Below are 25,566 nucleotides of genomic sequence, written 5' to 3' on the forward strand. Positions count from 1 at the left end.
GGTTTGCTTCAACCCCTTCCTATTCCTCAACGAATCTGGACAGATATATCCATGGATTTTGTCGAAGGATTGCCACTGTCACAAGGATATAATGTGATCATGGTGGTGGTAGATCGTCTCTCAAAGTATGCCCATTTTGTTCCCTTAAAACATCCCTACACGGCGGTATCAGTAGCAAAAAAGTTCCTCAATAACGTGGTGAAGCTTCATGGGATGCCTCTCTCCATTGTGAGTGATCGTGACAAAGTTTTTCTTAGCACTTTCTGGAAGTCCTTGTTCAAATTACAGGGAACAAAGTTGTGTTATAGCTCCAGTTATCATCCACAATCCGACGGACAAACGGAGGTGGTCAACCGAACTCTTGAGCAATACTTGCGTTGCTTCTCTTCGGATCAACCAAAAGGCTGGGTGGAATGGCTTGCTTGGGCAGAATATGGGTATAACACAGCAGTTCATTCGGCAACAAAAATGTCTCCCTTTGAAGCAGTTTATGGGGTTCCTCCTCCGAACATGACCTCTTACATTCCAGGCACAACAAAGGTCCAAGCAGTGGATAACTTACTGCAAACAAGGGAAGTCATCATGCGCGACCTCAGGAGAAATTTGTTGGAAGCACAAACTCGTATGAAGTCTCGAGCTGACCTGCATCGACGGGAGGTCACCTACGATGTTGGAGATTATGTGTTTCTTAAGCTTCAACCCTACCGTCAAAAGTCTGTAGCGTTCAGGAGTTCTTTGAAGCTTTCTCCCAGGTTTTTTGGACCATTCAGAATTTTAGCTCGCGTGGGGGCTGTGGCTTACAAGCTAGACCTACCAGCAGGGGCACACATTCATGATGTGTTTCACGTCAGCTTGCTCAAAAAGAAATGGGGACCGGTTGTTGACGATACCGTGATAACTCTTCCCCCTGTGTCTACAGATGACGTCATACTACCAGAACCTGAATTGATTTTGGATAGAAGGGTGGTCCAAAAGGGCAAATATCGTCCCAAAACAGAGGTCTTAGTTCAGTGGAAGGGAGCCTTGCCAGAAGATGCTTCGTGGGAGAATTTGTGGCGTTTCGCCAAGACATATCCTCAATTTAACCTTGAGGACAAGGTTCTTCGCAGGGGGATGGATTGATAAGAAGTAGCAGAGTACGTGGAGGAAGTGTTGCATGGCTCAAGGAGCTGAATACGTGGAAACAGCTGAGTTCGTGGACTGCTATTGTTTTGGTTTTATCATTGTTTTTATCGCCAAGTTGAATTAGTCAAATAATCAAAGTGGTGGAAGTAGGAATGCTAATCGCAATCCTGGTCTTCAGCTCCACTTTGGGAATCCCTGTTATTTCGAATTATTGTTATTTTGGGTGGCCTATTTAGGTTCACAAACTCTGTATGGAAGAGGGCATTGAATTAATAAAACAATCTTTCCTTTCTCTCCTCTGTTCCTTCCTTATCTCTTGTCCCAAATTCTCTTCTTATCAGAGGATCGCTAAGGATCCAATCGTTTCTATCAAAAGGGTTTCTAGACAGCCTAGAATTAGCTAATCAGTCTGCTGCTACATTTACTTCGTGGAAAAGCATGTTGCACCTGAACATCCCTAGTTCTCTTCAACAATTACTTTACTTAGTTATTAAAGTAAAATTCAAGTCCATTACAACAATATCTTGTGTTATGAGTGTAACAACTAGCATGAAATCTGACTCTAGGTCGAATTCCCAGCATCTAGACTAGCTCAAACATTAAATATGACTTCCATTAATATATTTTTGGATTAAATATCATGTAATGGATAAAACCCTCTAACCTCTTTACAATAATTCATTTTATACAACCCTTCACGTAAAACTTGATACATCAAAAAATAATCATCCATTACTTATATAAAATCTATATAGAATATTGATGACAATATGTAATAACAAAATTTCTGATTTAAGAATAAAATCGATAAAATATGAAACGTACCCATTAAATAAGCTATTATTTATTTCATTATAAAATATTAAAATTACAAAATCAAATTCAATTTTATCAAATGACAAACAAATATAATTTTTTAAAATCTCAATCAAACTCTAACAAGTACAAATCATACATTCATACAATAAATTTCTATAGAAAAAGCTACATATATTACATAAAAATGTTAAAAATTAACATTTTAAAAATGAACCACAACAAAAAATGGGTAGTTTTTCTTATTTGATATGGTGAATCTTCAAAAACAATTTAATAAGAATAGGGATACTAACATATCGTGTGTTGGGGTTGTCGAATTTGTGATGATAAGAGCTTGATTTGTGACAAAATGAGAGGGCGTTGTGTGCTATTTTCTATAGAATAAAAGGGAAGAAGAAGAAATGGGGGAGGGGGTGGTCGTCTGCCAGGTTATAACTTAAATATTACCAACAAGTATTAGCGACGTGCATATTTTCTCAGTAATTTCATTTGTAATAATGACGTGTTATCTTTTTTTCTTCTTCATTTCCAACTGTAATCCCTCGGTAGTCATCGACGATAATTTTTCTTTGATGAATACCGAGAGAAATAACAAGGTAATATCCTGTCAGTAAATATCACTATAATTTATTAAAAGTATTGTTTTATATATATATATATATATTTCTACATGTATTTGATAATTTTCTTGTGACCAGATCATTAGCACTAGCCTAAATAAGCATACAACAAATCAGTTTAAATTCTGAACAAGAACTAAAAATAGACCTTTTCATCTGGGCTTGTTCCTAGAAAAAAACAGAGTCCATAAAATTATGCATGCCGCTGTAAAACAAGGCCACGGATCAACAAAATTGCCTATTCATCAAATGCTAAATGAAAAGTTCACTTCGTAGTGACTGACATCTCCATTCATTTTCCTTACTCTACATATCGCGGAATAATAGGATCCAGAACTCTAACCTTGTGAATTCAATTGTAGCAATGGAGCTCGTATAAAAAACAATTTCAGTACAGTATTTTTTTTTATTTTTTATTTTTATTTTAGAATAACTTTCGGTATATTGATAATAGGTATGAATCATGCATTAATGATTATTCCGAGATCAATCTTGTACTAGCAGTTAAAGTATATGGTAAAACTCGTGTAAATGTTGAAGGATAATGAAGGGATTGAAGGGAAAAGCTGCCATTTGTGGTGTAATCATGACTCAAAAACAAAAATCAAATATTTTTTTATCTAAATAGAATTTTGTTAGAGATTTTAGTAACGAAAAAGGAACAAGACCAAAAGATTCAGCACGATTCCGGACACCCATGTTAAAGCGGTCGCAAGTTTGTGTCTTTGGTTTGATGTAGTTTTTCTTCACGTCAACGGCCCATCGAGTGAAGCTAGGAACATGGATGACAGGTCAGGTATTCACTGATTGTTCGATGAAGCGTTGAATATTATATTTTATTTGAAAATATATTAAAATAATTTATATATATATTTTAAAATGTATTTCTTATATCAGTGTATTAAAATAATAAAAAATATAAAAATATTAATCTAAAACAAAACATTCATTTTCAAAAAACAACAAAACAATTCAACTAGAACATCAAACATGTCTTTAATCCCAAGACACGGTGCTAATACCATAAAAGTCTGTAAAACAAATTGACTTTTCCTCATTTTTGTTGGAAAATCAATGTGTTACATAGATTTAAACATCATTTATTAATTTAATTATTTTTTATAACAAAAACACCATGTATTTATCTTACCTCCTATGCCTGGCAGGGGCGTTCTGCCTGCCCATGAGCTGGCATCAGGTTAATTAGCACCAAAAAGATTAGGCAAAAAAGCATTCATGTTCTTATTCTTAAGAAGCAAAATGGTCCCACTACACTTGTTACGTGGTCTAAAAGATGAATTGATGTCTCTTGTTGAGGCCAAGAGGAAGAGAGCTCAATCGAGTGGCAAGGAAAGGTGCTAAGGTTCACGGTATACGACTGAGTATGTATTTAATTACCTAGTACATCATTTAATTACTTAGGAACGGTTTGTTTTTTACTATGCATGAACACTTTTGAAAAATTGATTTTTTTATTTTTACTTTAAATTATTTTTTATTTAATATTTTTTTAAAGAAACCGACAACACTAGTACCAAACATGGGTGATGCCAAATCTATGGAGATTTCCACTCTTACCACCTCTTTTATCTCTCTCTCTCTTTTTAGCAGCCCACAAATTTGAGGGTCTGGTGGTGGTGGCCTACATGAAGTTTTTGTGGCCGATGGAATTTTCATGGGTCAATAGCCTACAGAGAGTTTACTGATCTTCTGAATAATCTTAATTATTACAGCAGACTCGGATATATTTCATAATAAAACTTTGTTTTATGATAATCATCTTATAAAAATGTTATCACCTTGAAAATGTTAATATTTTTCCGAATTCATAATAAAAAGTATATATCTTATTATTTACCATGGTGATTGGCTTGATCTTTTCTCTCTTTCTTTTTTTTTTTTTTATTATTATTAACACTGAAAGTATTTTTGAGCTTGTAGTCACATATTAAATCTTAGTTTTTTTTTTAATGCGACCAGTCTACACTGGAATATGTGTTTAACAGAAAATATTTTTCTTATGATGTACTATGAATTCAAAGTTAAGATAGATTATAACATAAAAGGCATACATAGCTAATCACAGGTTTAACTAACCCTTGCAAGGGTGTGTTTATTTTTGCAAATCAATTCATTTTTTAAAGTGCCTTTTAGATTACTCTTAACTTGAAAAAATATTAAATTTATTTTTAAAAAATATTTTTTTATAGTTTTGATATGTTGATGTTAAAAATTTTAAAAAAAATCTTAAAAAATTATTTTAATATATTTATAATTAAAAATATACTTTTACAGAAACATTATGAAACACGTCTAAAAAATTAAAAGTCTTTTGTCCTTCTAACACAAATTAATAAAATTTTTAAAAATTAACACATGTTAGAAAAATACTAGAAAAGTAGCGTAGTTTAAACACAATCATTATTAGAAATAATAGGTGTACACAACCACTATAGAGAATAATAGTTGTTTCAAAATTCATGTTTCTTTTAAATTAATTAACAAGCACAAAAGTCAATAAATTTTTTTTATGAAAATTCAATGGTAAGGAGAGAAGCTGATGTGATATTGGAGAAAAAGAGGGAAGAAAAAAAAAATGGGTCACCGGGGCTCTGTTTTTTACACATTTGTTACCATTAAAGGCTAATTGGTTAGGAGTTTTGTTTAGTGCTAATTTAGGATTAATAATGACCTCGTTTGATGGTCTTTCAATTGCAATTAGAATCATCTCGACGAGATTTTTCTAATGATATCGAGCTTATCAAAAATAAATTCCTAGTGTTTTCCTGATAACCCATTGTTTATTTTTTGTTTTTTTTTCCTTCCCACATTTCTCTCTCCCACCATATCACTTTATCTTTTTTTCTTGACTATAAGATTTTAAATCTTATATTTTTATCATTAGATGTTCATAAAATTTTAAAGATTAATTAATTTACAAGAGTTATGTCTTCTGAAACATGATTAAATAATAGTTATTGAAAATAGTAGTTGTGTACAAAATTAATACTAAAAAACATAATTATATTTAAACTATCTTATTTTTTAATTCAACCTAATTTATTTTTCTAAATTTTTTACCAAACTGAGTTTTTTTAAAAAATATATTAAAAAATGAAGCACACGAATTAATTAAGTAGCCGACTAGGCTTGGCTCTATGAGACCATCTCACACTTCCACTTATGGGGCGACTAGACTATAACTTCGTACTCGTACTTTCAAAAAAGCAATTTAAAAGAAAACAAAAGGCAATGGGCCCACTGCAATCTTACGGCTCATAACACCTAAAAAGTAAAATCCAATGGCTTACCTTGATTTGCAGAACAAGAGACGCGAAAACACGGAGTCGCTCGTGCCCAGAGTTTGGAAGATATTCGCCTCAACAACCACGAAACGCTAACGAAATCCCCACCGTTCAATCCAAAATAACCTTAACTTAACCACAGTTACTTTTTTAGCTAAGCCCCCTAACCACACCCACTTTTTCCTTCTCTTATACGCCTTCACCACTCCCAAAAGCTCACTCCTTTCCCCCCCACTTAAAATTAATCCTCCTTTGCTTTCTCATATATATACATACATATTTATATATATATATAAAAGAAAAATACCAGAATTATATTCTTTATCATCAACAAGAAAAGCATCAAGATTTTATCAGACGGTGGATATGAGCTGCAACGGTTGCCGAGTGCTGCGAAAGGGGTGCAGCGAGACATGCGTATTGAGATCGTGTCTGCATTGGATCACCAACCCTGAAGCCCAAGGTAACGCTACTTTGTTTCTCGCCAAATTTTTTGGCCGTAGTGATCTCATGTCTCTCATCTCCGCCGTACCCGAAGCCCAACGCCCTGGTATGTATAAACATACAAATACAAACCAAGTTGTATATATATTTATTTATACAAACCAATTAATCTTTCCTTTTTGTTTGTTTTGAAGTATAGCTTTGTTTCAGTCGCTGTTATTTGAGGCGTGCGGGAGAACGGTGAATCCGGTTAACGGAGTGGTGGGGCTATTGTGGAGCGGTAACTGGCATATGTGTCAGGAGGCTGTGGAGACTGTGCTTTCCGGTGGAGCCTTACAGCCGTTACCTGGGATTCTCACCGGAGTCTTAGCGCCGAATTGCGATGAATCATCTGACAGATTCTCTGCGGCTGCGTACGCAGTACATAACATGGCGCGGAATCAATCAAGATCGTTTGCTAAAGAGAATAATAAAGAAGTGGTGTCTGATCATCGTATCAACCTGTGTCTCGCTAGAGGAAAAGGTGGAAGAGATAAAAGAGGAAGAGACGCGGTGTCGTTTTATACAGGAGGGGAATCGGAGACAATAAGCTTTGAAAGCAGCGGTGGTGATAAGAAAAGGCTTTTGAATCTGTTTGTTTGATTAATAAAAAAGAAACAGAGTTTTGTTGTAACTTATTATTATTATTATTTTTTCTCTATATGAATATAATGCTGGAATTTTGATTCGGTGCGTTTTTGGCTAGGTTTCTTTCCTTTGTAATTTGATTTTTACTAGTTTTTCAGTTTCTGAATTAACGAAATTTACTGTTTGCGTGTAGCTGGTGGGTATTATTAATTGGGAATGAGTACCTCAGATTTGATCTCATCTAAATTTTTTAAAGAAATTTTTTATTTTTTTTTAAATTATTTTTAAAAATACTTTTATAATACAAAAAGCAAAGGGTTTAAAAAATTTATCAACAACATCATTAACATTAATGTTAATTAATTTCTTAGGGAACACTAGGTAACGCAGCTGCGGCTGTGATTTTAAAAAATTTGAATTTTTTTTTATTAAAATTAAATATAATTTGTATATTTTGGATCGTTTTTGATGTACTAATATCAAAAATAATTTTTAAAAAATAAAAAAATATCATTAACATGTATTTTAGCATGAAAAGTTATTTAAAAAGCATCTCCAATCACACTATCAAACACACTTTTAGGTAGTGAAGGGGTGGGGTCTTCGTCCCGTCCGGTCCGGCCCGTACATATGCAGAAGCGGAGGATGGGAGCATCAAAGAGATAGAGATAAGAACCATGTGGCTCCAGGATGGAGACCTATGGTCTGACACCCACCTGACGGAGGTGGTTCTACCTAAGACTGAGATTCCCATAAACCTTCTAGACGAACCACATCTTTTAGACTTTTACACCTTTTTAACATCTAGCATGCCATTTTGGTTGAATAGTGCCTTTTATATTTGTTTTTTTAGTTTATTTTTTTTATATTTTTAAATTGTTTTAATATTTTATGTTAAAAATAAGTATCAAATTGTAGCATTACTTGTAAAAACAATTATAGTTATAATATTATTATTATATACACATATACCAAATTTTAATTGGATGGCTCTAAGGTTAGATTAGAGAAAAATTCAACGGAGAAAAAGTATTGTGATTGCAGGGAATTTTGTGATTGTTATTAAATTTGAACTAGCAAGTATCAAATTTTTTTGAAGCATGATTTAAAATTTTTTTAACTTGATTTCTTATTTTATCTAAATTTTAAATTAAATTATATAGAAATTATTCCAATGTGATATAATTAATTTATTTCACTCTTGTTTTTTTACATTTGGCTCACTTTTGTTTTTCTTTTAATTTTTAATATATTTACAAGTAAAAAATACTTTGAAAAATAAAATTTATAATATTTTTAATTTCTCAAACAAGTTAGGTTTTTTTTTATTGGAACGGAAAAATATATTTTTCCGGATTGTTTGTTTTTGTGTTTTAAAAATGTTTTAAAAAAAATTAAATTTTTTTAATTTTTTTGCTTTAAATTAATATTTTCAAATTATTTTGATGTGGTGATGTGAAAAATAACTTTGAAAAAATAAAAAAATATATTATTTTAATACATTAAAAACAAAATTACCGTATTGAAAAAAAAAACCCTCTTCGTTAATAAAGTTCGGTGCAGTAGTTGTTGTTAGAATCTAGAACTGTACTTTCCAGAATAAATTATGTTAATTTGATTCAGAAGTCTAAATTGTTGAAATGCAAGTTAGGCGTGTGGATTTTTACACATGATGGAAAACAATGTTGATTCTAGTCAATCAATTACTACATATCACATGTTTTAAAAGAAGAGAGCGTGTGCCCAATTGTACGAGGATGAAATCCTCAACTCTGTCGACAGTGGTCCTCCTCCACAAAATGGAGTTCAGATCTGCTACCAATTTCATTTGCCTCCTCCATCCTTGAAGGGAGCTACCATGCACTGTTCTCACCAAACATTTGTAAAACATAAATGGTATGTACTATGTATATATGTGAACTCTGTATCATCTGTCTAGTTCGGCTATATATCTCTGCTAGCTGCTAAGGTTCATGGATGGCGATTGAGTTAATTAATGACCTCTATTATTCATGGTTTCTCTAATATCTCACTCCGCTCATTTATTATTGTAATAGTATTTATTTTTTAAAATATTTTTTATTTAAAAATATATTAAAATAATATAATACTTGTTGTACCGTGGGCAAACGGGTCCCAGCACGTACCGGAGAAGCGTGAACTTCACATGAAGTCAGATGATTTTTTGACCCACGATCTGAAAGCAGCCAAGCAGCCTGTAGATGGAGCGAAAGCATAATAGAATTACGTACTTGGAATGGAACTGAAGATGGGAGTGAAAAGGATGGGTCCCGGCTGGGATTTTGCGGAGCAAAAAATGGTGCGGGCACGTCAGCTTCCTCCCCCAAATCCTCCTCCATTGGAAGTGCGTTCCACGGCATTTTAATACCAAAAAAAAATAATAAATCTCTCACAAAAAGACAACGTGATATGATATCGTATATGAAAAGAGCACACAATTAGTTAAAGAGAAAAAAGAGAGTCGATATTATACCAATCCTTTCGACTCGCCGCGTCTCGTAGCATATGCCGTGGATCCCACGTCATCTTCATGGATCACCATTTTAGGATACTTCCTTGATTCACCATTCCATCCTAGCAATGGGTGGTGGGTGATGCAAGAGTTAATAGGCTAAATGCGTGGTGCTTGCTAGAGAGAAGAAGTATGCTTATCATCATCATCATCATCATCAATTCAAGGAAAATGAATGGAATGACGTGAGGCCGAAAGAGACGAGGGAATCTTATTGTGATCGTACGTATGGATCACAATTCCTCACCTTAACACCGTCGTAATTCTTGACATATAACATTATAGAAGGCGATTACCTCCGACGAGGAGGAGTTACTATTTGTTTTATAACTAATATGGTCTCTTCAAGTAATTCAATTGCTACAAACAGATGATTACTATGATAAAGCCAATGGCCTTGCGCATGCATGATGTTATTGAACCTTTCATGCGATTGAAGTATGAAATGTGATTCTACGATAAATATACAATTAGTTCATTGGAAGCTGACCGCATAAAAGCAGTTGGGCAAAAGAAAAATACCGAACACAAAATAATGGGGAATAGGAAGGGCGGAAAGGCGACTTAGCCATGACGCACGAGGCTAGTCATTTGGTAATCAGCACGCACGACAACCATTTCTCTTGCGAATGCCAATTGTACAAGTTTCATTGATAGCGAAGTGAAGTGCTTAACCAAATTTATGTTGTATTTGGTTGCATGGATTAGCCAATTCCAGAAAAGGAGCAAGGAGGCGGGGAGAAGTGAGGTGAACCACCCCATAAAAGAGGTGATTCACATCACAGCACAGCGTGACCAATAACATGACAAGGGCCCCTTTACATAAAAAGAAAAATAACTGCAAAGATGCTTATAAAGCAGGCCCCGAAAAAGTCTAATATAGCAATGGAAATCCATTTTCAAGCCAATAGGCCCAATACAGAGTAATTTCTTTCCAATCGTGGAATGAAATTTCTATTAACTTTGAACTACAACTTTCTTTGTCTCGGTTTTGATTCGGGTCACTAGCTCCTGATCAAGTAATGCGAAAACATGTAGCAAATACACAACAGATTGATGGACGCAGAAACAAACTGTAACAGATCGTCGTGGGGGCACCAAATGCAAGATCGCACAAGTCACAGACACTCAGCTAAACAAAACAGTAGCAAACAAGAACTTGAAGAACGCAAAATAATAAAACAAAAAAAATTGAGGAAACTTAGAAAAGAGAGATTGGAAACATCATTATGTATATTTACATGCGCTGTACTCTGCCCTGTAGAGAGGTTACCTCTATACAATCTAATTATGACTTTGAAAATGGCAACTTCATGCCATCTATGCATACAAAATAGCTACTTTTGCTTTATCCATCCAATACTTCTCCCCTCGGTTCCTTGAATCACAGGATAAAGGGGTTGATTTGATGTTGTTAGCATTTGGGAATGAATTAGGTGATATGAGCTTTTTACACTTGTGTTGTCAGGCTGGAAGGCACTCGGTTTAGTTGTAAAATATGAGTTCTCAGGCTACATTCTTTCACCTGGCAACATGGGCACTTTCAGTTAAAAAGCTAAAAGCATTACAGGAAAATGGTACGAGTAGAAGTAATCTACAGGGTCGAAATATAGATGGCTCCTCTAATAAGCATACCAAAGGCACTAAAATGAATTTTACTTCTACCTCCTCAATTCTTTGTAAAAGTAAAAACCAAAATTACCTGCAAGGCTGCAATAGTTGACAATAGATCCTTGCACTGATAAAGCCTATTACGCTCCTTCTGAGTTAATTTTTCAAGTTCCGCAACCAAAGAATTTACTTCCCCAACCTACCAATGGTGAAAGCAAAGGACAAATAAACTGTTAAAGACATTGAAAATGACTGCATCAACCCACAAAACTGATGGATATGACGGAATTTGAAGCCATCTTGTCAAGCATTATTCAATTTACAACACATTGTTCATAATTCAGCTTACACTCAGTCGCAGGAACACAAAAAAAAAAGCCGTCGTAATGAAGTTTTTATATTTCATCTTTGCGAGTCTTGGGCAAGAGCAGTCAAGCATTTACAGTATCAGGTTCCTGGCAGGACATGATATTCTAACGGCAATTCCATAAAATTTATGGAACTTCTTTTGAGGGTTAGGATTCTGGAGGGGAATTCACTGGCAGGCCCAAATGTCCCCGAGCAAAACAATGTGCGGTGGCCGCTTCTATCCTATAAATCCCATCCACCTATCTCATAAAATTTTGAGCATATACACTGGACTATTGGCAAATTGAGAAAAAAAAAAGGGATTAAACACGAGATAAGCCAAAAATTTGGGCAACATGAGCTGAAGGTCCTTCCTGATTATGACAATGAATATTTGACAAAATGATCTAGATACATGTTAGTAAGGCTGGGCAGCAAAAAATGACACTTTTCCCTAAACCTGAAGAACAATACTCAATTACTCATTGAAAATGGCAAGGCACTGCATGTTTACTATATGTTGGTACCAACTATAATATGTACTGCAGTGAGATAGCATGTACAGGGTCCGGCTTATCATCACAAATTACATAGTTTATATCTGCAACAAGTCAATCAATAACTCTTTTCTGAACAAAATTCTGAAAAGCAAAAAGCACGAATGCAAGTATGAAGCAAACGTTGGACAGGCATAGGATTAAAAAAAAAACTTTGAGGAGTGGGAAGAGGAAAATAGAGTGACCTTTGATATCAATAAGCAAATTGAGGATGCCATTGCCTGCATCACATCAACAGCTGAACAGATAGCATCCTTCAGATTTTGGACATCTGCCTGTAGAATTATGAATCAGATAAGCCATTATCAGAAACCCAATTGAAACAAAGTACCAAAAATGAAAATCAAGAGAAGGAAAATGGCACATACCCTTGCCCCATCAACAATTGGCAAACGGAGCGTGCTAGCCTGCAACGCTTCAATGGCCCCTGATAAAGAACGGGAGTAATCCTGGTCAATCAATGCCAGTTCTTCTAAACACAACATCTGCAGCAATCATGAGTCATTAGTTTAAAACAGAATACCCAAATAGAAATCACTAGAAATAAATAACTTCAAGCTCCAATCATGCATAAATCTCCATTAAAATAAAGCTTTGGTCTTGGCCTTTGTTCCTTAATAAAAAAGAACCTTGAATAGCATTCATGGCAATGACATGGCTGAAAGTATGCCATATGGTTTGGAAGTCTTTAACAATCCATTCAAGAACTCAGCCCAATGAGAGTCAGTTTATATGGAAATGTGTGTGTGTGATAAACAGAGAGGATTTAAAAATCAGCTTAAAATGATAAATGCCACATCTTAAAATTCAAATTGTTAGAAATATTATAAGAGAAATTAAAAGGTACACCAGTAAAATTTGCATAAATACTGAAATGAAAAGACAACATAGAAAAACATAGTGCTTCTATGATGGGATCAAGTCAGTCGTATCTTACTTGCTCCTTGAGGATGGAAATCAGCTTCAAATTTTGCCTTAGCCATTGTAACTCTGTTCTTTTTGCTCTCACAGATTCACACAGTTTTGATGTTGTTACGTGTGCATTATACAGGCTTTTCTGGTATAGATAAGAAAAATTACACAAGAAAATTCCTCTAAATAATTTGACAGGTTGAGTTAAAGGAATTTGCATAATGAACGAGTTACCCAAAATAAAAATGAGTGGCAATTGTAAGCATAATTCATACATAAATCATCTTGCCAAAAGTGGACAAAACCTGGTGTTAACATTGTTCAGATATCCTAAAATGGCTTGACTTTGGCCATAATTGTACTAAATGCTTGAAGTAATAGATGGACACATCTACAATGCATGTATCTTCTCCAACAGGACCAGCTATTACAATCTTACAGGCTTCAGTAAAAAATCTTAATCCCACATGAATAATAAATGTGAATAACACGTGACACAATTGACTCGGTCAAAACAATTTAAAAGGGAACTACAATTCAGGGGGAAGGGATCATTTTTAGCCAAAGCTTCTGGAAAGAATTATGAGAAACTAGCACCCATGAACAGTCAAAATGATCAGAATAAGCTAACTGAAGAATCAGCTGTCTCCATCATATTAAATACAAGGGTAAAAACCAAAAAACAACCTTTTCTACATCTTGTCAACATGGTTTCATGAACCATAAAATTTCTCTGTTAATAACACAGTTTTCAATCCCATGATTAAGATTTCTTATCAAACCCCATATAAAAGATTGCTGCTCAATAAGATGATATAGTTATGAAGCTAGGTTGGCACATGAAAAGCAATATTCTAGAAATTTATATTCACCTTAGATTTGCATCCGTACACAAAACCTTATAGAATCAACTCTTACAAATTTGACACAGATTTTTCATTCCACTGATCCCCTACTCTGTTTTATTATTATATTAACAGTGACAATACCTTTGCATTCAACCGCTGAGCAGACAGAGAAGAATCAGCTCTGGCATTGATAAAACGCAATTGCAACAACCGATTATGAAAAATCCTTAACAAATGCACCTCCACGATCCGATTCTCCCCAATCTTCCCTCTCCTAATATCAGCAGCAAAGCTCAGAATTGAAGGGGTACTATTCACGTTGCTCAAATTACTACTCACAACACCTCCCACGGCATTCCTCACCCTCGATGGACTCATTCCCCTCATAGGAGACCGTGCAGCAGCCGATGATATCCCAAACTTACTAGGCGACCCAGGCCGTAACGCCCCACCACGAATAGGAGACATCTGTCCCCTACTATTGACAACTCCTTTTGGAGAAGATACTGGACTATCACTTCCAAACTTCTTTGGTGCAATAAGTTTGGCCGGTGTAGGTCCTTTCAATCCATTATTCCTAGAAACTGGTGACCCAGGCTCTGGTTGCCGCCTGATTCTACTATTAGTCTCTTGCCAAAACCTTGCCGGCTCGATAAAGCCCCGCCCCCCCTGTCCTGCAACACCAACAGCATTTCCACTACTCTCTGAAGTAGTACCAGATGATACACTCTCAGTATCCGAAGCCAAAGGATGTTCACTATGAACATCAGATCCATTCACGTCAATAGGCTTCGTGGAATCGATTGTGCTAGAATCAGAACTCAATCTGCTTTCAATTGATGAGCTGGTATTGTTGTTGTTATCCGCCATTGAATTTTGCAATGCCCTAACAACATTCAAATTGACTCCAGACCCAGCAAATTTCTTTCTATCATCAGTACAATCCATGCTTCTTCTAATCATTGGATTCGGCTGCCTAAATCTCCCTGGCCACCGATGTTGCTCTATAGGCCCTGAATTCTCTACTTGATCAGCTCTTCTGGTCTGTATTGTAGTGGTTGCTTTGCGCCTCTCTGGTGTTCCTTTTCTTACACTAATGGGAGACGGAGCTGGTTTCGCTTTATTCAATTGAAACGAAAACGACTCTCCTTGAAACGACACCGATAATCTTCTCGTTGAAGTTATCAACATTCTCTGGGCATTTGTCATCTCACCACTGTCAACAACCCCACAATTGGTATTTCCTATTCTCAAATCAAGAGAGTTAGTTCTTGGTGTAGCAGGACGCCTACGCTCCACTGATTGTGACCGTTTGATTGTGGAAGCAGCGGAAGTCGTTGAAGTCGCTGTTCGTCGTGAAATCGACGGTGAAGCGCACCGTCTTGACGTTGAAGTGGTGGATGCCGATGCCGATGACATGTATCGAGAACTGACTTCTCGGGATTTTGGACGGCGAGGAGCGAGAGCATTGTCAGGGTCTGAAGGTAATAACGGAGGTCTTGTTGGGTTTTGGCTTTGCGTTGTTCTAGTTGTTGATGTCGTTTTGGGGTTTATTGGTGTTGAAACTGCAGCTACCATTGTCATAACAACAAAAATTCAAAATTCAATTCAGATACCATTCTTCTTCAAAACCCTAATTTCTGTTTAAAACCCTTTCAGTTAACTTTAAATAAAAGAAAAAAATGGAATGATTATAAAGGAAATTAAGGAGAGAAATTAGTGAATGTGAGTCGATTTGGTGAGAGTGTGAGGGAATTTGTAATGAGTTTTTTTCTCTTTGAGAGAAAAAAAAGTGACCGGAGAGGTTTTCTTCCGACCGTTACCTTTAGCCGGCGTGGGAGAGGAGAGAGGGTGGCGTAGTTTGGGCGAGATTTAGGAGCATAACTGTCGTCCTAGGCTTTTTCTGTTTTTGGACTTCTTTTTTTCTTTTAATAAACAAGAATATATATATATATATATATATAACACGGTTTTTGAAGATTTGATAACTTACTCGCGGGTTTTATATGCGGTTGAAGACTCGCGGGTTAAGGCGGTGACGTGGTTAAGAATGGGGGTATTTTTGGAGATGGGGAAAGGGGAACGTGGCCTTTTTGTGACGTGGCTATACATGGAAGCGAGTTTATGGTTTATTTTTGTACGCTACTGGAGGTGCCTGAAAAGGGGCGCACTGTGTGATTCTTCGGAGAGACGTTACGCAAACGACACTGCGCTGAATTTGATTTCTTTAGACTTATGGAAAAAATAGCCGTTTTGTCCGGTGGAGACATGACTCACTGGTGCATGTAAAAGCAGTAGAGGCGGTGTTTTAAAGTGGTTTTATTATGATAATATATTTTTTATTTATTTTTTAAATTTTATTTTTGATATCAATATATATTCAAAAATATAAATAAAAAGATAATTTAAAATTAATTTTTTTTTATAAAAAAAAATGCAGTTGGACCATAAAATTCAACAGTATCTAAATACAGGACTTTTATACAGGTTTTTTTCTTCACCTCCTTTTATACTCCCAACGGCTGGGATTACCAGATTTTACTGTTAAGACAAGGAAAAGGGCTGAGCCACGTTCTGTTTTTACTGTTCACAGACAAGATCTCTAATGGTAATGCAAGCTGGCATTGCTAAAATGGCAGTGCGTTAACAAAGGTATCAAATTAATGTTAACGCAATGTTTTCCACAACTAAACCTCTTACCTTCGTCTTCATTGAATAGGGGATTTAAAAACCTTATTACTTGATTGCTTAACATATAAAAAGGTCATCCTCAAAGTCGTCGTTACTGTGGGAAGGACAAAGACATCTGCAGTAAGGGAATACGAGGAATAAAGGCATAAATAGGTTTTGATTAAAGTATTTTAATATTTGTTTTTTTTTAAGTATTTTTTATTTAGAAATATATTAAAATAATTTTTTTTTAATTTTTAAATTTTATTTTTAATATTAAAACGATGGAAAATATAATAAAAAACACAATTCATCAACATTATTTGATGATATCTATTTCTTTAAGTTACCCCCAGTAATCGACTGTGTATCATCTTGCTTGATAAAATGGAAAGTTACATTCAAAGTAAAACACCAGGTTAAGATAACCCAATTATGCTGAGCTGAATAGAGAGAGGCAGATGGAACGGAGAGACTTCAACACCATCACAAAAGTACACTCACAATGATGTTTTGTCGGGTTTTATTTTGGATTTTAAGTATATATTTGATATTACAATATTTTTTTTGTTTTAAATATATTAAAATAATATTTTTAATTTAGTTTCTTTGCGGTGATACCAAACACTTTAGTACGCTTTGCTTCTTTATGAGTTTTACTTTTTCATGGAGAAGATAAGGGAAGAATGTAATCACCAACTAAATTAAATTATACGAAGCAAAGCCAGTTGCGTCCGCAATAACCAAAGGCTAACTAACTATTGATTAGTCTCTTTCTTTATTTTATTTTATTTTATTTTATTTTGTTGAAAAAGGACTGCCATCCTGCTTTGAGTTTTTATAACTCAACTCTCTGTTAAGCTAATCCCAAGTAATCACGAGTGCTTTACTTGTATCAATCCGTGTGTGTGGTATCAAAACCAATCCAACTTCTTTCCATTCCAGATCCCTACATTTCTAGGTTATAGTTATTTTATAATATTATCTGAAAATATAAAATAAATTATTTGTAATAAAAAAAAATACAAAATTTTTAAAAATACGGTGCAAACAGGCAACAGTTGATAGAAAAGCCTCTCTTTCTAGGATGCCCTGTCCCATGCTGTCCGTTTCTGCCCCTGCCTCTCTGTATGAATCTTTTCCCTTGCTTTTTTTTTTTTATGGATTCTTCCTCCAAATTACACAGACACTGCAGCCTCAGAAATATATGCTCTAGGTTATAACTTTCATGGTCTAACTCCTTTGATGGTAATCGGTGGTTTGGGCGGTGACAGGTTTCCTGTCAAGGATTCATAAATACGATGAAAATTATGCAGTTTGTTTGTTTTTTTTTATATAATTATTACTAGTATTATTGTAGAAAAATGTAGAAACCAAAACTGCTTGTTTGCCTTTGTTTTGTGTCGTCGCATGAGAGCTCTTGCCCAAAATCCCCACTAAAACATTAAGGAAATAAAACCCCACCGTTTTATCTTAAATCGTATAAGAACTTCAAACTATTTAAACTTTTGAAGATAAACACGATGAACCGAACAGGTAAAGTCCATCGCATATATACGGAATGGTTTAACAAACTGAAAAGCTGATTAGGACATCATTTGGTTCCAAGCTAACTCGTTAATAACTTAACATTGATGACAATCAATTTAAAATCATAACTTTACCAACAAATCATGATCATTAATTAGGAGTTAGAAAGTGTCGTGAATTAAGCAACAATTTACATTATAAGTGGTTTTAAAGTAACCAAGCTTTTTATCAACCTATGTTTCTGAACTTATGTACGAGACCCCACTTTGAAGGCTACGATAAATGTTTTTTTTTTTTTCCTCCTTGGTCCCAATGCTTTGATAAGTGCGATGTTCATCTTTCCACTAACAAGCCCAGAAAAGAAAACAAGAGAAGGGCGAGACGGTAGGGACTAGAAGATAGTCGAGTCTCCCTAGCTCTTCCAATTCTTATCACGATACCCTGTGTTATCATTGAGAGATTGCGAAGAGAGAATGACTTGCGAGAATATTGGTGAGCTAGCTAGGTGAGGTGTTGATTTTCAAAATTGGATGGTAATAAGATTTAGCTTGGAGAAGAAGAGATCGTTTTTATTTCTGGGTCTGGTCGATGAGGGTTGGTGTGTGGATAGCTCAATTTTCCTCGATCGTTTTCTCCTTTTAGGTTTGGTTTGGTCACCCTCTACATCATTTTCTAAGATAGACACTGTTCATGGTTAGCACTCAATTTTCGAGAGAGACACCATGATTGTTATTCTCTCCATGTTCTTGGCTTGTTTTCTGCTTGTTGCTTAGTAGGTATCCTCCGGGTCAAAGAATTTAGGTTGCAGGAATAGATTTAGTTTTATATTCTTTTTTAATAATTTTAATCATGCATAATATTCAAGGTAAATATTTATTTGCAAGGGATATCGGTAGTCAAAAATTGCAAAAGAAAACTGTACCAGTTGCCATTAAAATTCAAGCACGCATAGAGGACAATAGACGTGGTGGTGAAAACAATACACAGCTACTGTGTATAATCGTATTTTTAAAACTAGTCATATATCACGTGCAATATAAAATTATTATTTTTTGCCATCCCTGCCGATGTCTTACATGATTTCTACTAGCAATATAAATTTTTTAAATGGGATACCAGTACTGGAATTGTGCTTATTGAATTTGAATTCTAGTTTTGTTTGTAAACTGAACCAAGAAAATTACAAAAAACCATTGTTAAACAGACCACATCAAACAAATTAACAAAAAAATTAAAACTAGAAGGGAAATTATTGTGCACTAAGACAAAAAAACACTATTTATTATAATAATAAAATTACCTTTAATCATAAAACCTTTTAACTATATATCGGAGACAAGATGATATTTTTACCGTAATATTATTGTCATTTCAAATTATACTAGAATAGATAGATCTTCTTTTGACATAAGAAAACTAATTAGTTACAAAAACAAAAAAACTTACATTCAAGAGCTTTTTAGTCTTTTTAATTTTTTAACACAATAAAATAACTTAATTACTCTTAAATCTAAAATTTATTCAACCGTCTTCTAGGGGTTTTTTCATCCTTTCATCCTGGTTTTTTTGTTTGTTAATATAAAGGTAACTCGAGCATAATTTTGTATTTTAATTAATGTTAAATATTCTTTAAAAAAACTTGTTGGCGTGTGCATTGGGTGACATGTGCGGGGTTGTTTGGTGACGTGTTTGAATCATCTCGAAGGCCCCTTTATTATGCGGTGACGCGTGTGACCAATGAGCCTCTAGTTTGATGCCACCTATCTTTTTTTCCCTCTTCTATTCCCCCTCCTCCTTAATTTTGTGTATGTCTTTAAAAATCTCAAAGCAAACCTTCAATTTGTTTTTCCTTCAGATTTGGTTCCTGTTTATTTTATTACTATTTGTTTTATTTCAGGTAATTTATAAAATTTAAACTCTTTTTTAATTTATCCCTTTTGATCCTTATTCTTTTGATTGCTCTCTCTCTCTCTCTCTCTCTCTATATATATATATATATATATATATATATATATATATATATATATATATTCAACATTAAATTGGTTAAAAATTTAGATTTTTTATTAAGGCCGGGATTTAGATTTAACATGTTGCAAGTTTTAGAGATTAACTTATGTTTAAAAGGTTTGTCCAGGTTTGATTTTTTTTTTCCCTTTATTTGATCTTATATTTTTTAAATTTCATCTTTTAATATTTATTTAATTAAAAATTGGGCCATGTTATTTTTATTTATTTGCTTTCGATAAAAGTTTTCAGTAATTTTGAAAATGAATTATGTTATCTCAAGCATTTTTATTTGTCATTTTTATTGAATTTTCTTCAGCTAATTTTTTAATTTTTTTTAATCATGTTCTTTAATATTAAATTGATTAGGAATTAAGATTTTTTGTGAGTTTAAGATATTAACTCAGGTTTAGGAGGTTCACTCATGTTTGTATGGTTTTTTTAAAAAAAACTTATGTATTTTTAACTTCATCCTTCAATATTTATATTATTAGTGATTACAGCCTATTTTTTTTAAAAAAAAAAATGACACAAGTTGTCTCAAGCCTTTTTATTTATTATTTTTTTAATTTACTTTCTTAAATTTTTTCAATTAATATCTTTTATGGATTTGATTCTTCATCATTATATCATATTGGATTTCATTTTCAAAAAGGCATGCTGCACCTTATCATCTAATCAGTCCTTCCTGTAAAGTAAATTGTTATAAAACTTTATATTAAGAATTTTACTTTCAAAAGATTCGAATCAAATAAACTGCTCAAAGAAAAAAATATTCCTTGTATGTAGTAAGCATACAGCTGAGGAGGCATCATAACATACTGCTAAACTTAATCTTATTCCTACATTACCCAATCAATTCAAATAGTTACTCATCCTCTATTTTTATTATTGTTCTATTCTTTTACAATATAAAGCGAAAAAAAAAAAAACAAGAAGCTCTGCCCTCCCTTTCTGGCGATGCTCTGTCTGTCGATACAAACAATGCAAGCGCGGAGCATCGCCAACTGGTTATAGTGACAAATCACATTGATTGCTCCAGCTCTCAAACAAGCTAGATTCTAAATGTCTCCGAATCGTTTGTCTCTTGCCTTCTGAACCTAAAAGATCGAATGAAAAGGACATAAATTCCTTTAATTCCAAGATAATTCATTATTTGAAGGGAAATAGATCTGTTCTAGGCAAGAGATCTGCATAACAAGCATGAGCAGGCAATGCAACGAACATGCAGCAAAATCCGTTAATTACCATGTTAAATCTCAAATAAAGCCAATGCAAATGGATAAAAAAAAAAGAAGTTGAAGGAGTGAAATTAGAAAAGGGATATGAACTTTTTCTTGATCTAGCAAATCAGTCCCTGATGTTGGCAAAAAAAAAAAACTGTATTTCTTTAGGCTTCAAATTTGATCCCTAAGCTTTAATTATTCTAAATAAATTAAATTGAGTTTTGTTTAGTAAAATCAAGAATTAACCGAGTGATGAAACATTTTCTTGACACCTCGAGATCATTATATGCACATGTGGAAAACAAATTATTAATACAAACCGCAAATCAAAGCAATTTATAAGGACCAAATAGAAAGAAAAGAAAATTGAATGACCAAAATGTATAAAGTTCTATTTTCTCTATGTTTGTTTCTCGAAATTCAATTTCCGGAAAACTATTTTCCAAACTTTCTTGTGTTTGTTTGCCATTAGAAAAGTTGGTCAACGGAAAACACTTTTCAGTCAAAGAAAAATTTGGCTTGGTTTTCAGGAAAGTGTTTTCCAGGAAAATTTGGGCAGAAAACACTTTTTGGAAGTTGTGAAAATTTTAGAAATGTCATATTATTTGCTGATTATATCAAATTTGGTCCTTAAACTTTTGATTGCTATATATATTTTCTTTTGAATATTTATTTTTCAATTTCATCTCTTAAAATTTAATTTTTATATTAACTTTGGTCCTCATTTTTATAATTGTTATTTGCTTTTCCCTTATTATTTTTTTATTGAAATTTTTTATGTATCAAATTTGGTCCTCATTCTTTTGATTGTTACTTATTTTATTTGAAATAATTTATGAAATGTTAATTATTATTATTTTAATTTATTCATCTTTCATTTTTTTTTATTTTTTAGATTTGATTTCTATTATTTTGATTATTATTTATTTTATTTGAGATAATTTATAAAATTATTATTTTTTTCAATTTCATTCTCATTCAACTTTTTAATTTAAGAGATTTGTTCCTTATTATTTTAATAAACTTGAGAAAAATAAAATATTAATAAGTTATTTTCCAGCTCATTTTCCATGACATAACCAAATACTGGAAAGTGTTTTCCAACTTATTTTTCATTACACTACCAAATATCAGAAAATAATTCACTTTCCTGGAATTCACTTTCCAAAAAAAAAATACTTTCCAGCAAACAAACGAGACCTTAATAAAAAGAAGAAGCAATGTTTGAATAAATAGTAGTTTTGACCTAAAAAATTAAGCTAGTAGACTAAGAGAGTATATATTAATGGTAATTTGACTTGGTAAGTGGAAGGATCATATGCAAATCATAATAATGGTTGATGCTCAGGTCATAATTTCTCATTTCCTTGTGGAAAAAGATGTAGTAGCAGTTTTGACTACAGAATTACAAAAGATAAATACCACCCATCTCCAGTTGTTTCTGTGAATTTATGCTAGAAAGAGTTTTCCAAAAGTTATTCTGAGATCCTTCCAAAGGAGTGCTGATTTGTCAGACCATCACCCGAGTTTACTTTCCGGAGTACTCCCGTTGTGCTCAGATCATAGCGGGGCAAGGACCTTTATCTGCCTGTTTCTCTATGCGTTTAGTGGCTCCCTGCTCGTTACAAGATTCTCCCTTTTGTTTTAGTTCTTGACTACATATTTGCCCGGCAGCGTATCCTTTCGGCTATTTTCCAATTGGAAGTTGTTTTGCTTCGCTAATTACGTTTAACAGGACGATAATTAGGGCCTTAAAAGTTAAAACTAAGGAATTCATTATTCGAAGTAGTCTTGTCATTTCGCTCTAAAATCGGATGATCTGTGTTACATTTACCTGAGGATATTTATTTATCATAATGTAAAACAACTTAAGAGCAACAATGAAAAATGAGAAATCTAACAAAAAAAATAAAAAACGGAATTCATGCGATACTAATGATTTTTTATCACTTGTTGGTCAGAATACAACATTTCCGTGCAAGATTTTAGCTCACAGAACCTAGCAAATTGCTTGAACAGGTTGAATAACGAGATCCGGAAAGGAGGGATTCTCCGCAATTTTTTGGCCCATTCATTACCTGCGCTCCGAATAAAAATCTTTCAAATCCATTTGATCTTAACAAAAAACTCGAGGCTTGCATGCATGTTCAAAACATCTTTCAGAATTCATTCGTCAAGGGGAAAAAAAATTCTTTTGGAAACACGAATTTGATAGTAACCAGAACCCAACCAACTTCTAATCAGGGGTGAGGCGACACAGGGTTAGGGAGCTACCAAGAACAAACCCATCATGGGAGACCAAAATATATCGCACTTGCACCAATCACAATCTGGTACTTAAATTCATCAAAAAGGTCTCCGGGTAGGGTTCATCTTCATACACATTTGTTGAACACACAAGTGGAAGCTTGCACCAAAAACCAAATCTGTAGATCCCTATACTATCTAATGTTAAAACAAAGCTCTAAACAAAACAGAAATTATAAAAACAATAACATAAACAAGGTGATATGAGCGCACAAAAAGAACAAGTAAAATACTCTAAAAGAAATTCTAAGAATTAACATTCCAAAAGGTGACACTTCTATTGGATCGAATGCTGAACAGAATATATAATTTGAATGTCTGAATCGCGCATATTACATCAGTGAGGGGGACAAAAGAAAAGGAAACAAAAACTCCCTCGCATCATATTTCAAACAGAGCCTTCAAAAATAGATATCAAAAAGGTCCCCAATCAGCGGTACTGCAATCAGAAACAAACACAAATAAGTCTCACCTCGCTTAATAAACAAATTCGGCAACAATAATGCAGATTGGTCTTGGGAAATGACACATCAAAAAATTAAATGGGAGAAAATTTTCCTATTTGCTTCCTTTTATTCCTCTTTACAAAGTGAGGGTCAAAGGCTCAAATTCTCCAGGGCGAATTCAACCAGTGACCCATTCATAAAAAATAATCCCTCAACAAATCCAGGCCAGGTCAATTTAATTCCTGGTTGTTTCATTTTAACTTACCGGATGTATCTAACCAAACGCTTCACTAAGGAATATTTAAATTGCACTATAAGAACTTACCAATCTAAAAGAAAAGGGCATTTCAAAAAGAAGATAATACAACTACACAACTGTATAAGCCAACAAATAAACGTAAAATAGAAACCAACGAAGTTAACAAATGTTTCTGAACTCTTACCTTGATGAAGCCTATTTCCTTGGCATTGCTGCGGAAGCACTGCCTACAACACATCAGTCCATACTTCCTGATTATCCCATGTGGGTTTCCACACACCCGGCTGCCAACAAGGAGATTCCAATCAAAATCCATAACTAAATACAGTAGGTAAAGTTCTATACATCGCAATCAATAAACATAAAATTCACTCGGGAAAAAGAGTCTGCCCACATAGCAACTAGAGAACTTGTGAAAAAATAACTTGAACTGAAATGGATTAACATCAATTTTTTTAGCAATACGGAACAAGGAAAACAATGCAATCGAGCAATAGAACAAGGTTTAGATTCTGCATAAGATTCACTAGCCTAAGCTTCGTCAAACAAATGAGAATTCCATGAGTTGTTATTTCTTATTCAACAACTATCTAACCGAAAACAGATAACATGCAGATATCGAACCAAAATCAAATAGAAACAACATGGAAATCACCAGATCAAGACGACGATAGAGAGATGATAGGTTTGAAGAAATACCAGGTGCGAGATCCAGGACCGTAGTTCTTGGGATGCGAGTTCCAGATATTTGAGTGCCCCATTTCGTTCCTTTAATCGACGGAGAAAACCCTAACTCGCTGCGCCGCTCTCAAGTGCCACTAACCCTAACCGCGATTTCTTCGAGATGGAAAGAGATAGGCTTGCAGTTTTATAGGTCGAAAGCGGACCCACGTGATTTTTTTTTTCTTTTTTTGTCTACAATTTCGCTGTTTTTTTCCAGGTTCTAATTGCTGCGAGGCAGAGATTCATGTACAACCCCAGAACGTAAACTCCAAGGTCCCAAATTTTAATATTTAATAGGAAAAATTATATCTAACATGTTAAAAATTATATCTGCTTATCAAATTTTAAAAAATTACCTTTTATATTTTAAATTTTATACTACACTAGTATTTAATATTCTCGAAAAGAATTAATTATTTATAAATTTACTACTATTTTTTATTTAATAACTAAAATAATGTTTTTTTGGTTTTTCTACCTATAGGTCATGATCGATCTTCTTTCTTACTCGCATGACTGAGTATCCCACCACATATTGAAGTCATCCTATTACGAATGTGTTTGGAAATGCAATGCAAACTATATTTTTTAAAATATTTTTTTTTATTTGAAATGAAATTTTTTTATATTTTTAGATCATTTTGATGTG

General features: G+C 33.9%; 3 protein-coding genes across 5 annotated transcripts; 1 reads left to right on the top strand and 2 right to left on the bottom strand.

Annotated features, from left to right (window-relative positions):
* The first annotated feature begins 6,073 nt into the window (after nt 1–6,073).
* LOC7462849 (LOB domain-containing protein 39) lies at nt 6,074–7,132 on the top strand. The gene is made up of 2 exons (XM_002301117.4): nt 6,074–6,419; nt 6,513–7,132. The coding sequence occupies exons 1-2, from the start codon at nt 6,236–6,238 to the stop codon at nt 6,953–6,955; spliced, it is 627 nt and encodes a 208-aa protein (XP_002301153.4). The 5' UTR covers nt 6,074–6,235; the 3' UTR covers nt 6,956–7,132.
* A 3,518-nt stretch (nt 7,133–10,650) lies between these two features.
* Nucleotides 10,651–15,682, bottom strand: LOC7462850 (QWRF motif-containing protein 2). 3 transcript variants are annotated; one of them, XM_052450708.1, is made up of 7 exons: nt 15,573–15,673; nt 13,891–15,320; nt 12,927–13,046; nt 12,358–12,474; nt 12,175–12,264; nt 11,176–11,283; nt 10,651–10,998 (listed from the first exon to the last, which is right to left on the bottom strand). In XM_052450708.1, the coding sequence occupies exons 2-7, from the start codon at nt 15,166–15,168 to the stop codon at nt 10,924–10,926; spliced, it is 1,788 nt and encodes a 595-aa protein (XP_052306668.1). In that variant the 5' UTR covers nt 15,169–15,320; nt 15,573–15,673; the 3' UTR covers nt 10,651–10,923. The 3 variants fall into 3 exon arrangements, with proteins under 3 accessions (XP_052306668.1, XP_024451696.2, XP_024451697.2); XM_024595928.2 differs by having other exon boundaries at nt 13,891–15,681; XM_024595929.2 differs by lacking the exon at nt 12,927–13,046 and having other exon boundaries at nt 13,891–15,682.
* An 8,060-nt stretch (nt 15,683–23,742) lies between these two features.
* On the bottom strand, nt 23,743–25,160 carry LOC18096278 (40S ribosomal protein S29). The gene is made up of 3 exons (XM_024594872.2): nt 24,894–25,160; nt 24,379–24,478; nt 23,743–23,928 (listed from the first exon to the last, which is right to left on the bottom strand). Exons 1-3 carry the CDS (start codon nt 24,953–24,955, stop codon nt 23,920–23,922), a joined length of 171 nt encoding a protein of 56 aa, XP_024450640.1. The 5' UTR covers nt 24,956–25,160; the 3' UTR covers nt 23,743–23,919.
* Between the last annotated feature and the right edge of the window lie 406 nt (nt 25,161–25,566).

The sequence above is a fragment of the Populus trichocarpa genome, chromosome 2, assembly GCF_000002775.5.
Source record: "Populus trichocarpa isolate Nisqually-1 chromosome 2, P.trichocarpa_v4.1, whole genome shotgun sequence".
Classification (NCBI taxonomy): domain Eukaryota; kingdom Viridiplantae; phylum Streptophyta; class Magnoliopsida; order Malpighiales; family Salicaceae; genus Populus; species Populus trichocarpa.